Source organism: Myripristis murdjan, chromosome 19 (assembly GCF_902150065.1).
Source record: "Myripristis murdjan chromosome 19, fMyrMur1.1, whole genome shotgun sequence".
Taxonomy (NCBI): domain Eukaryota; kingdom Metazoa; phylum Chordata; class Actinopteri; order Holocentriformes; family Holocentridae; genus Myripristis; species Myripristis murdjan.
In genome coordinates, this window is record NC_043998.1 from 12,279,773 (window position 1) to 12,292,664 (window position 12,892).

Consider the following 12,892-nt stretch of genomic DNA (forward strand, 5'->3'; position numbering starts at 1 on the left):
TGTGCACTTTGGTCAGGGTGAAAACAGAGTCAGCGTTAGAGAGGAAGAAAAGGAGAGAGGTGTCAGTGCACACCCCTGTCAGCCACAGCAGTTGTGGCACACACAGGAAGAATTTCAGAAGACTTACTCTCAGAGATGCATGTCTTTATGATACACATGACAATATCTACAGGTCATATAAATTACTGTGATATATTTGCTGCAGCATTAATCATTTGGGCTTTCCAGTAAAATGACAGCCACCCCTGTATTTACATTTGTTGTACAAGATTTCAAAAGGGTGGAGGCTGTCTAAGGCTAAGGTTTCTGTTTATTCTTCAGTGAGATGGACTTCCTGTTGCTGTGCTTCATGGTGTAAAGCAGAGCTGCACCCTTGTCTGTTAGAGACTGATAATGAGGAGAAGAAAGGAAGAATTGTCAGGGGAGGAGGTAGAAAAAGATAAGGGACATAGTTGAACAAATGCTTCAGTGTGCAAAAATGCTGTGCATCCAGCACACACCTGAACATGTTTTAGTTTGCTCATTGTTTCGCACAATGGACACAGAAATTCACTGAAATGTTTATTCATGAAATGCTAATTGCTAGCGTTTTATAACTGCATTCAACCAATGCAGACTGCCAAGAGTAAATTAATGCTTAGCTGCCACCATCAGGCCTTAATTCACTTCAACATAGCGCTACAATTAACAATGATTTTATGGCATCATTTGCATTACCTGTGAGTCTGAAATGACAGATTTTCTCTGGGGAAAAAAAAATAAGAGTGCAGTGTTTTAGCTTCAGTGCAGTGAATATTAATTGTGAGGTATTGAAATGTGATTATGCTAATAAAAGCTCACCCTTGTGTAGTTAAATATGTTGTTGTATATTGGCTCCATAGTTTTAACCCAGCTCTGGTATATCTGTTCGTCCTCTGCACTGCAATTATGCTCTCTGCAACCAAAGACACAACATACAGTGTGCATTAACAGACTACAATTAACAGTCATCTGGTGCAACACAACAACTGGATATTAAAGAATAAACATTCTTCACTCATTTTTCAAAAGAAATGCTGGTTTAGAAGCAAAAAACAAGAAAATATTTAAGTGAGTAAACAAACTATCTCAGCAAAAAACCTTTTTACAAAGCAAAAAGAGGAAATACATCTTAAGAAATGCTATTCATGCACTGAAAAGGATGACATGAGCCATGAAGTCATAACAAATGAAACGGAGCTAGAAAAAAACAACATTTCAAAAATAGACTCAATCTCTGTCTTATTTACCAAATTTCTCAGTTTTCCATCAGTAACACAACAGACACATTTTTTTTCTCTACAAAACACACATATCAGCCACTTCAACAGGTCTGTCTTTATATTTTCCTTCACTTTTTTAATTTTTGCATTGTCAAATTTGATACCATTTAGTTTCTGTAATCTAATCCAGTAATATTTTTGCATATTTTTTTTTTTTTAATGTTTTTATGTCGTGTCATTTTTATATGTGCAAAGATGCAAACAAGTACACTGCCATGCACATGTACATGTGATTAACCCTTGTCTTCATTCATTCCCAGCCTCCTTTACTAGCTGTCTGTACACATACTGTCCTCATACCCACTCACTCAGATGTCATTTTGACCTCCCTCCATCACTCCATCACTCCATCACTCACATTGCTCTCTCGATCAGCTCCCTCTGCATCTCGCTTTCCCTCCTGGCGTCCAGGAAGCGCCCTCTGACAGCCAGAGCGGCGCTGGCCTGTGACGAGTTGAGTTGAATGATGGCCAGAGACAGAGAGGAGAGCACTGCCGAGCTGAGAGGGACAGTCACTTTCATCATTATGGCGCTTAACAACTTCATCCTTCTCATAACATTAGTACACAGATGTGCTCAGTGGCCACTTTATCAGGCTCCCCTCTCCCTCCACGCAAACAGCTGGCTCCTACACAGTGAATTATGACTCAGTATATGAAGCATGTCGACTGGGGCAGCACGCCTCATATACTGAGTCTGGAAAAATGTTGCCTGGTTTGACGAATCTGAGTGTCTGTTACAACACGCTGACAGTAGGGTCAGAAACATGAACCCGTGGATCCACCCTGCCTGCTGCCAACAGCGCAGACTGCCGATGGTGATGTAATGCTGTGGGGAATGTTTTCTTGGGAACAAACTGGGGCCCCTAGCAACAACACAGTGTGCAGAAACACTGCTGACCAGGTGCGTCCCTTCATGGCCACAGTCTATCAATCACTTTTCAAATGGATTCTCTCATCACCATCTCAGGATTGTTCCAGGAAAATGACAGAGACTTTAGTCCTGAACCCAAATCTCAACTAAGATTGAGGTGGAGTGGGATCTTCACAGCATGAATGTATTGCTGAAAAATATTGAGAAACTGCAGAACACTGTGGATCAGACTCCCTGTGGAACATTTCTAACACTTTGCTGAACCCATGCCATGAAGAATTCAGGCAGAAGCGCCTCATCCAGCCCAGTAGCTGATAAAGTGTCCACCGAGTGTATGTCATCTCAGTAGATCATGGTTTTTGCTTTTTATTCGCTCATTTGTTTTAACACACAATGCTATAGCAAGTGAGGTATTGCAGCATGACTTTGAGATCTTCTTCGTCACCTGTCATCCGTTACATATCGCTGTTCATTCAGCACTCTGAGCATCATCTGTCCATCTCTCTGCCGGTACCTGATCTGCAGCTGGACAGACACCTTGCTGCCTGAAGCTGGTGCTGCCACTGCAAAAAATACACAGAGAAAGCTCTCAACTTACAAAAGTTATTGATCAATAATCTAACCAATAACCAATTATCTTTTGACATTTATTCAAGTAAAAGCATCTTTACAAATCATTTTTAGATGAGGTATCACTCAGTGTAACTTGGCTTGATTTGAAGAAAGGAGCAGCATATGGGTGTATATGGGTTACATGGACTTCCATTGTATTTATAAGTCAGCCCCTGTGTGCAGTAGAAACCCTTTTGAACTTTCTAAATGCTCAGTATGAAATGCTGATCAAACATCCCCACTCATAATAATAAATACATCAATGCAAAACCAAACTAATCAGCTTGTCAGCTGATAGCAATCACATGCATTTACCTCTATGCTCCTTTTCTAGTTTAACATTTGATATTCAAGACATGTAAGCAGATCAATACTGCATCAATATTTCCCCACCAGTTCTGCTATATTGTACCATCTCTGCAAGTTCATTTTCTACATTTTGCAAATTTGTCAGTGACTCTTATTAAAGGTTAAAAGAGTGAATTAGCAACCAAAAATAATTGATGACTGTTCATAATATGCTCATTTACCTTATGAGTAATTTTTTTTACCAATATTACCACATTCCAAGGGATTTCTACATTCTCTGCAGGCTACGGATGCCAGCTACCTTCAGCACCCACTCAAATTCCACTTATGATTGGAAAATCTGTCCAAGATAAAAGGGAAGTGGTCTGGGGCAGACGGCTGTGAAGGTTGCAGGAGTCAGACAGTGCCCACCCTTTCAGTCAGCGGTCAGGTTGGCTCAGAAAATCACATCCGACCCATTTCATATTCTCTACCACAAGAATTTTAGGATTCCCAAGTTAAATCACTGCATTTTTTTTCCCCTTTGCCAATATCCATTACCCACGGTAATACTTGAGTTGTGGATGTCTGCATACCTCACTGTCTCTATGTTTTACATTAATGTTATCTTGTAATATAACTTGTCTTTTAGAGCTTATTTTGGTGTTTCTTTTAACAGCAGTCCTCACCTTTTGAGCCACTGTCATTGGCTCCAAACTGGAAGGTGATCTCTGTATCTGGAGCCACATTTCCCACTTCTCTGATCCCTTTGTGGCCCGCCTCCCTCTCACCTCTCACACGCCTGGAGCAAAGGAGAATCACCACATGGACCTTGTTAATAATGCTTATTTATGTGTTGCATGTTCATCCAAGTGCCAAGAAGCTATACTGCTTCATGACAGATCAGACCATGATTTAGAAACAGTTGCGTTTTAAACACACACACACACACACACAGACACACACACACACACACACACACACACACACACACACACACACACACACACACACACACACACACACACACAGTAATGCCATTCAGATCTCACAGTGTTTGAGGCAGCAGTAAGGTTACACTGCAGTGTGTAGCGATGGTCCTGTTCTCAATGATCTGCTCAAACTCCGGGTGCAACATGTGAGGGCGTGCTATCACCACCTAGGGGACAAGAGATGAAAAACGCAGGATTTGACACACTTGTCATAATGAAGAGGCTGGCCACAATAAAAACTCTGACACAATTGTTGGCGCTCAGTGTTACACTTTCATGTTCTCTCTTACTTTGCCTCCAGTGCGATCTGCCAATCTGCCCAGTTCGTCCAGTCTGCAGTCTGTTCCCTCAATGGACAGCACAGACACTGTCACACTAGTGGAAGAAGGGAATTTTACTGTAAATACCATTATAGCCATTATAGAGCCATATACCTCCACCCTGCCATGGTCCTTTCTTAGCGTTACAGCATGATCTGAGCAAATATCATTGTGTTTAAGTCATGTAAACGTGTGCGTTAGTCTTCACAGTTTGTACCAACCCCTGATTGGCAGCGTACTCCCCCAGATTCTGATAGAAGATGGTGGATGAGAGGAGAGTCCGAGCGTCATTGTCCTCCGTCTCGAGATTCCCTAACTCTGTGTTGGCCTTCCCATCTGTGCAGATTATCACCTTAGAAATCAACAGGGACAGATTGTACTGTTTACAACGTGGAGAAATCACCCGCACGAATATGATTATGTAATATGAAAAGCAAAATATTTGATGAGGAGACTGAGGAGCGAGGCTCACCTTGGAGCCTGGCTGTCTGGAGGCCATTGCGATGGCCAGGAGAGCAGCAGGACCCAGGGCAGTGGCCCCACTTTCAGATAATCTGTCAACATGAGGAGAATCTTGAGAACAAAGTCACTGTTTTTTTTTGTTTTTTTTTGAAGTAATTTTTTTGGTATTTCTGCTGTATTTGAAAGTGACAGTAGAGAGAGACAGGAAAGGCAGGAGAGAGAGAGAGGACGGGGAGATGATGGATGCCACTGCAGTAAAGACCCAGGGCCACCAGGGCGGCCCCAAAGTCACTGTGTAAATAGTATATAAGTATTATCTTATGATACAAAAAATCACAGATTATAGACTAACAGCTTCTCTGTTCTTACTCCAGAATCTGTCTCTGTATGCAGTTTTTGATCCGTGAGAGAGAAGGCGGGCTCGGGAAGCTGAAGGCCGCCTCCTTCAAGTACTCAGTGTCGATCAGCTCAGCTCCCATCAGGTAACGTGATGGGAAATTCTCACTTCCATGTATTGTCACCTGGCAAGGTTTATCAGTGGATAAACAAAAATTAAATAACTAACTTTTTTTTTCTTTTCTTTTCTTTTTTTTCTTTTTTTTTTTTAAATGAGAATCCCAGTTTAATGGCATGAAACTGAAACTGGAAAGAAATTGAAAGATAGTGTCTCATAGTAATAAACAAACAACAATAAGAACAAGGAGGTAAAAATGAACTAAAAAATATTTCATATTGCAAACAGCTGCAATCTTTAAAAAAAAAAAAGGATAGAGCACAGTAACTAAAGAAAATGAAAAACAGAGAAAATTAAATTGTGGCCTCTATTGTCTACAGTGGTTCTCAGTCTTTTTGGCTTGTGACCATTTAAAACAAGCCACTGCTGACTCACAACCCCTTGTCATAGGCTGCATATACAGAGTGGCAAACAGTCCTAAAGAATTACTGGGTTATTTTATTTGCTTAATTATCAGTCGGTTTTGCATATTAAAAATGCTTTTTCTTAATCATGTCTTAATCATCTTGTGATCCACAAAAATTATCTTGTGGCCCCCTGGGAGACCCCGACCCTCACATTGAGAACCACTGGTCTACAGTGATCAAACCGATGGAAATGTGTATGTAAGGATGTCGTACCTGATTGTTGAAGGTGATGAGACCCACTCGTATGTCTGGTTGTTGCTGACTTAGAGTCTGAATGCACTGTAACACAGCATCCTGGACAAACTGGTTTGAATACATTGATTTTTATCACTTCTATGGAAATGGACTGCTGTTACTGTTGCAGTTTGATGTGCACGTATAGTCGACACACAGCAAATTCCCAGGGCTGACGAGTGTTGACTTTTCAGACAGTTATTTAATGTTGATTGGAGTTTGTTTGTCCACTCACAGAGATGATCTGGCGCTGGAGTGCCCATTCAAAGCTATCCAATCATTTTGACTTCGCTCCAATGGCTGTAGATTTACCTAAATACTGACATGGTGTTGGCTTTCACACTCTCAGTCAAATTAATGCTGAGGCCTTTGCTGTGCATCACACCTGGAAATGGACTTTTAAAGGGAGATGAGCTCACCTGAAGACGGGACCTGTAGACGACCTGCTCGCCCTCTGACACCTTAAACAACACACAGCACTCACAGTAACGCCACAGGTCGTATAAATCCCAACGGCCAGATCAGTGTCAGTCGTGTGGTTTTACCTGGGAGGTCATGCTCATGGAGCCCGAGATGTCGATGCAGATGAGCAGCAGGGCATCAGCGGGAGACAGGGGCTTTTCGTCGGGGCTGAGCAGGAAGAGGCCGTCCCGGACGGTGTCTGGGGGCAGCTGGGCTTTGGCAGGAGGCTCCCTTGGCTCACAGAAGTAGCACTCTACAACCTGGTGGGAACATTTTGTGTTTTTATGAATCTTTATTTATCCAAAGTCCCCCTATAGAAACAGTTTCTCCTATATCCCTATATGAAATATAATAATAGTTGCATACAAAAAGGTAGATAACATGAAATAAGAATAGGACACAATAGATACATCCATACATACATGTGCAGTGTCTGTGTGAATTAGTATAGTATGTGCATGTGTGAGGGTGGTGTGGATGTACTGTGTGTATAAAGCCCAAAATCTGTAGCCCAGCCACTGCAGGTTATATTAATTAATTATAGATAGTGCTTCTGAAGCACAGCAGGATTACGGTAACGTGAGTCCATGTGTGCTTCCTGATGCCTGGTCCTGGACCTGGAAAAACACCCCTGTCTGTCAACTTTGTCCTTTATGTGGTGCCACAGATCAGGACTCTGATGCTGTTTCTAAAATATTCATAAGGTGCATACACACATACATACATTATCTGTTTGTGTAATATCGGTGGCAGTGACAGTTTAACTGTGAAGTGTATGGTTCATCATTCCGTCACTAAGTTTACTGACATCATGTTGCATGATCTCTACCAAAGTTCCTAGTTTTTGAGGCAGAGCAAAGTTGCCCGGAGCAGCTCTTGTAACAGTCAACAGAAGTGGCTCTTGGGACCCGAGACTTTACTGTCAACTAGTGTCTGAGCCTACGCAGAGACTGTGGAGGCCAGCTGGCCCTGGAATACATTATACACTGATGACTGAGGATCTGAGGACCAACCTGTGCAGACCCTGAACTAATGCTTTCATACACAACAGGACTCCAAAATCAAGTACAGCCAAGAACACAGCAGTGGATTTTTGTAAAATAAATAAATCTGGCTTCTAAAACAAGGACTTCAGCCATGTCTTTCTTTTTTTCAAGCAAGACCTTAGAGTGTGGCTCTGAAGAAAGGCACCATTCAGTTAAAATAAGCAAATATCATTGACTAAGTCTTATTACTTATTATTCTAGGTCTTGGTTGCTTACTATTTATGCAATGTTTGGAGGATTTCCATGGTTTCCTCTTCACATTAGTAAGTCATTAACTTTGACGTTGTACTGACTGCATAATGTGAAAAGCATGTTGTATTGTGGATGTGGATTCATACCTGCATCATGTGCATTAAAATGAAAACTGGCTTGTGGTGCATCTTGCTCAGCTATTGACAGAAATATTAAATAAAAATACACCTGGGCTGAATTGTGGGGTATGTTGTTTAAATAGACATTAAACCAGCAGCAAGTGAACCCATCAAGACACGCGCACGCACACGCACACACACACAAGCACACACACACAGCACACACATTCATTTTACAAACCAGCCTACAATCTAATTTGACTAACTAATCCTGATCGCCCATGGTTACACTGCATTCTGAAAAAATGTCTTGACAAAGGTCAGAAGACCGAAACGTCGACAAGAAACAGAATAAAAATGCAGAGTCTATTTCTTTGTGTGTGTGGGAGTATTTTCCTTCTCCTCTTGAAGATAACACCCAGCACCACAGCCTGAGAAGGTTTTGGAGAGTGCTTTTTGTTTGCTGCTCTGGTTCATTAAATTATGATCAATACTGCTTGAGTGCTTCAAAGATTTTTTCCCCTGTTTCCCAGGAGTGATTGTGAGGAGATTTACAGAACTGCATTGCATTTAAAGTCAATGACTCACTGTTTCTAGTTATAGGATATCTGTTTCAGAATAAAGGTCAAATGAAAGCTCTAATTACCACATTGTCGTAGCAGGAGTCCAGCACAGAGCCACACTGGGAGCAGGAGGTGGGTTCTCCTTGCGTGGGGAGCACTGTGAATGCACACACACGGGTCCACATGGGCTAACATGGTGGAGCAGGAACAAAGTCAACCCAGAGGACAGAAAATAGAGGGTTTTGATTTCGATGACAAATGTTAACTAACCCTTTATCTCTGAGAGCAGCTTTCCCAAACTGACAAGGATCACGTTTGGATTTCCTGGTAAAGATCCGTTATCTGCTGATCCTGCGTTGAAAAAAGAGCAAAATCAAGCACAACAAGTGTACTGAAGCAACCTGGGGTCACATCATGGCAGAAAAAAAATGAATCAGTGTGCGAATCTGTACTCTCAGTTTACAAATTTGCATGCACAGATTCAGAAACCGTACTCCTGAATTACAAATGCATACCCTCAGATTCGTACACTGCTCACTCAGATTGCTCGGATTCAAATGTTCAGATGATCTTTTTCTGCAAAGAGACTGAAGCATATGGTTGGTGCACTTCAAAGCCATATGGTGATATAGCATCAGCCAGGTAACCCAGTTTATCTGGATCTAAGGATATAGTGATAATGTTATGTTATTTGTGCATTGAGTACTTCAGTGCATGCATATTGTGCGTCTCATTTTCCAACTTCAATCTGAGGGTGCAGATTTGTAATTTGTAGACCCTGGGCGTTCTGTACTTGTGCAATGCTATAAGTACAAATAAAAAAGAAATCCTCCTTTTACCCTCCTGACAGCGTGACAGAGACAGTTATATTAGGCCCAGGGTGTGATTACATATTAATTTTCACATTTACCAGTATGCGCAGTGTCAAGAGGCGGGCCTGGGGGGGATTTCTGCTGGGATGAAGGAGGTGTGCTTGAGGACGGTAACAGCACCAGGTAATCTGGCATTGACTTCATGAACGAGGGCCTTGGAGGGAGCGGCGGAGCTGAGGTTTGAGGTGAGAGCAGAAGAAATATGGGATGACCGATTGTTGTCTTGAGCAATTTGCACAAGGCTGTTTAAAGTCCGGCATGGATGTCTACTGAGCGAAACTACAAAATGTCTGCAAAGAGGAGAAACAATGGCGTCATATTCACCTGCCCTCTGTGCTGGCCCATTACTGACAGTATCACCTGGCAGCCTCACCTCACCCCCACTGCTTTCTGGGATAGTGTATGAGTAGTTTGGATCGCTGGGAGGGAGATCTAAGTGTGGCTCCTCTTTGGGGAGGTCGTAGTTGAATATCTGGCTGTTGCTGTTGGAGGAGGGGGAGGAGAGGAGCGGCTGGCTGTAAGGTGGTGACTTCTGCTGGCTTTTTGCTGCAGGCCTCATGTGCGGTGGAAGAAGAGCTGTATAACACAGATATGGGCTGATCGTTAAAGAGGTAGTTCACCCCCAAATGAAGATTCATTACCTATCATCATGTCAGGTTAAACTCCTCTGAAGACTGACACAATCCAAGTACTTTGTAGGCAAATGGTTGCACTATTAGTCCAGTGGTCCAAAGGCTCTGTCATGAGGAAAATATCTGGATGGACACTGTGTGCTTTTTTTGGAACTGTAAGTTTGTGACCCTGTCAATTAGTCGGGAGAAGGTTGAGATGAAACCAAAAATTTGGACTTGGCACAAGCTGGTATGACTTACTCACTATTAGTAATAATGAAGTTTGCACATTATCTGCGGTCTCAGTGGTCAATATTGTGGCTAATAGTCCAGGCGAGCACGTCACTAAATAAGTAAGAGTCAGCAAGGTTGACCAATGGCTAACATCTTAAGCCACAAAAAATCGCTAAAAATGTTAAACCATGCACACCAAAAATGCAACCAAAATAATGTATTTCAATATTTATTGCTTCCATTAGAAAGATTCGAGATCTTGGAAATGTTTTTTATTCTATCTTGGTATCTGAAGAATAGCCAGCTGAAGAAATGCAGGGAAAGTGTTAGTCGGTGAAAAAATACGTTGCATTGGAATACACTGTTGTTGCTGCATCGATGTAAGTCACACACAACTTGTGTCAATAAATCTCAACTGTCCCCTCAAACTGCTGTGTGTGCGGAGGTCCAACAAACTTCAGTGGAGTTTGGGCTGAGAGAGAGGTGAGTACATCTAATGACTGAATTTCCAACTTTTTCTTTAAAACATGATTTACATCTATTGAAGACAATACCATCAGTAAATAATAATTACAGGTTTACAGTCCAGTGAGTCACATTAGTCCAACCATGCATATTATATCACCAGTCACGTCTCAAGCAGCGGTAGCACACTACCTGTCTTCCGGGGTGGCGTCACTGATGGAGGGGTTGCACTGATGGGGGAAGCTGCCTTTGCTTTGGGATTAAATTCATCATTTTCATACGTGGGAGAAGGCTTCACATCTCTCTTCTCCTCGATGTTCTCCAAGTGTTCGATGAACTTGTGAGTAACAGGGCCGGATTTTGTTTTTTGGACATCTGCGGAGTTAGTTGGAGGAGGAGGGGGACGACAGCGGGGTCGCATGGGAGGGAGGAGGGCTAAGGGACGCGGAGAGAAAAAGATATTAATTTGTAAAACGGGTTGTCTAGCGAGGGAAATGTGAGCATCGCCAAACAACTGGTGCTGCGATGAACTTTGTGCTGTGATAAAAGTGTGACTCAGGTGCCAGATGGCTTGTGCTGCGCGTATCTTTTAAAGTTAAAATGTTGAAAGGTATCTGAGTGGAATCTGAAAACAGACTTTCAGTGACATTTTGTTTTGTTTTGTTTTGTTTTTTTACCACTGCAATGATTAACACCGCTTTACCAAGTCACAGTTAGCAAGAAATGTCTCATTCAACGAAAAATCAACCTTCACATCATGTTATGCTGTTCAGTATCATTAGATGGTGATGTTCAATGGATACTAGGAGTTATTTTGTAATGAAATATTATTATTATTTGGTGCACTCAGTTTCTCTTTACCTGCCTAGTCTTCTTCAGCTAGTGATTTCCTACATTTCCCAGAATGCTTGTTACCAATCCCTAGATACAGAGCTTTAACTTAGCCATGAGGCATGCTTATATGAGAGAAAGCAATAGCAATTTGCCTCATTCACCTCTGTGCCATGTTTGGTTAAGTGACACCATGAGGAGGATTAGCCATAGACTCCAATGTCAAAACTCCAATATCAAATACTATTTCAGGAGCAGCATTAATCACAGTCACAGCTGGAGGTGAGCTCAGCTAGCACAAAAAACATTTCCCATGGCTGAGTTTTGGTTTCTAATTGTTGTTTTATTGCTTTCGAATGAATGAAAGTCAATCAGCGGGGCAGCCATTCTCCTTCATTTGTTTTACATCATAAAAACTGCAATGGTTAAACACATTTTTAAATCTTTTAGTAATGACTTTGATACCATGAAAGCATCGTCTCCTGATCATTTCATTCAATAATACTCATGAAATAGTATTTTATAGCAGATTTTTTAACACTGGAGTCTTTTTCACTGAGACTGCGTCTAATCCCCCTCATGACGCCAGTGAACCAAACACGGCCCAGAGGTGAATAAGGCAAATAACAGAGCAAGAATCTCATGTCAGACACAAAACTGACCCAGAGAGCTCATTCAGGCAAAAGCCTCGACTTTACCTTTAATGTCATGAAGCTGAACAGGTGGGAATCAGGTTTTCCACCTGTTCTTTTTCATATACTCTAACACACTGGAAAGCTATTTTTTCCTCTCTCTCTCTTTTCATGTGAATTCCTTTAATGTCATGTCTGCGAATGTCAACTCAGATTTGTTTATAAGGCCCTTCATCACAACAGCCTGCCTCAAAAGACCAGAAAGAAAAAAGAAAAGGGAAAGAAAAGCTGCCTAAATCTAACAAGAGAATCAACCTGGAAACAGCACGACTGAATGAGCGTTTGAAAGAAGTCGCACCTGAGCGTTTAATGACATTTGGGTTTGTTCTTTGGGCGTCCCGCAGATGAAGTGGTGGAGGAACATAAACAAACTCACAGGCAAATTCCATTATCTGCCTGCCTGTGAAAGGTAGGACAGTAGTATTACAACAAAACACACAAAATTAAAGCCTAAACCTCCACAACATAAAACTCACCTATATATATCTTTTTTTTTTTTTTTTTTGTTGGACTCTCTCAGCACTCTCAGTCTAAGTCCAAAGCAAACATGTAATCTTATGCAACCTGTGAGCTTAAGCAGTCTTTGACAAGTCTGCTTTTAAAAGAAACAGCAATCCAGACACAACTACCATAAGAGACATCATAGAAAGGCATCAAATTATACTGGCATAATAATTAAATGAACACAGACAAATGATTTTTCAGACAAATGACAAGTTAAAGCGCTGAAGTACTCACACACACACACACAGAGCCCTTTGAACGCTGAGTGACTGTACAGTGCAACTATAAAACTAAAGCC

General features: G+C 41.7%; 1 protein-coding gene across 1 annotated transcript; it reads right to left on the reverse strand.

The window, feature by feature from the left end:
• Positions 1-297: 297 nt before the first annotated feature.
• LOC115378218 (circularly permutated Ras protein 1-like) lies at positions 298-12,874 on the reverse strand. The gene is made up of 21 exons (XM_030078404.1): positions 12,831-12,874; positions 12,389-12,486; positions 10,760-11,002; positions 9,582-9,833; positions 9,296-9,430; positions 8,656-8,736; positions 8,469-8,542; positions 6,549-6,725; positions 6,423-6,464; positions 5,983-6,072; positions 5,218-5,369; positions 4,859-4,940; positions 4,608-4,738; positions 4,357-4,441; positions 4,127-4,233; positions 3,764-3,876; positions 2,620-2,737; positions 1,660-1,800; positions 841-934; positions 718-744; positions 298-387 (listed from the first exon to the last, which is right to left on the reverse strand). Exons 2-21 carry the CDS (start codon positions 12,477-12,479, stop codon positions 298-300), a joined length of 2,325 nt encoding a protein of 774 aa, XP_029934264.1. The 5' UTR covers positions 12,480-12,486; positions 12,831-12,874.
• Positions 12,875-12,892: the final 18 nt, after the last annotated feature.

Coding starts and splice junctions, on each gene's coding strand:
- LOC115378218 (XM_030078404.1), bottom strand. CDS start 12,479: ATGGAATTTGCCTGTGAGTTTGTTTATGTTCCTCCACCACTTCATCTG. Junction 6,073..6,422: donor TCTACAGGTCCCGTCTTCAG/GTGAGCTCATCT, acceptor TATTCAAACCAG/TTTGTCCAGGATGCTGTGTT. Junction 3,877..4,126: donor TTACTGCTGCCTCAAACACT/GTGAGATCTGAA, acceptor CCTTTGCTCCAG/GCGTGTGAGAGGTGAGAGGG.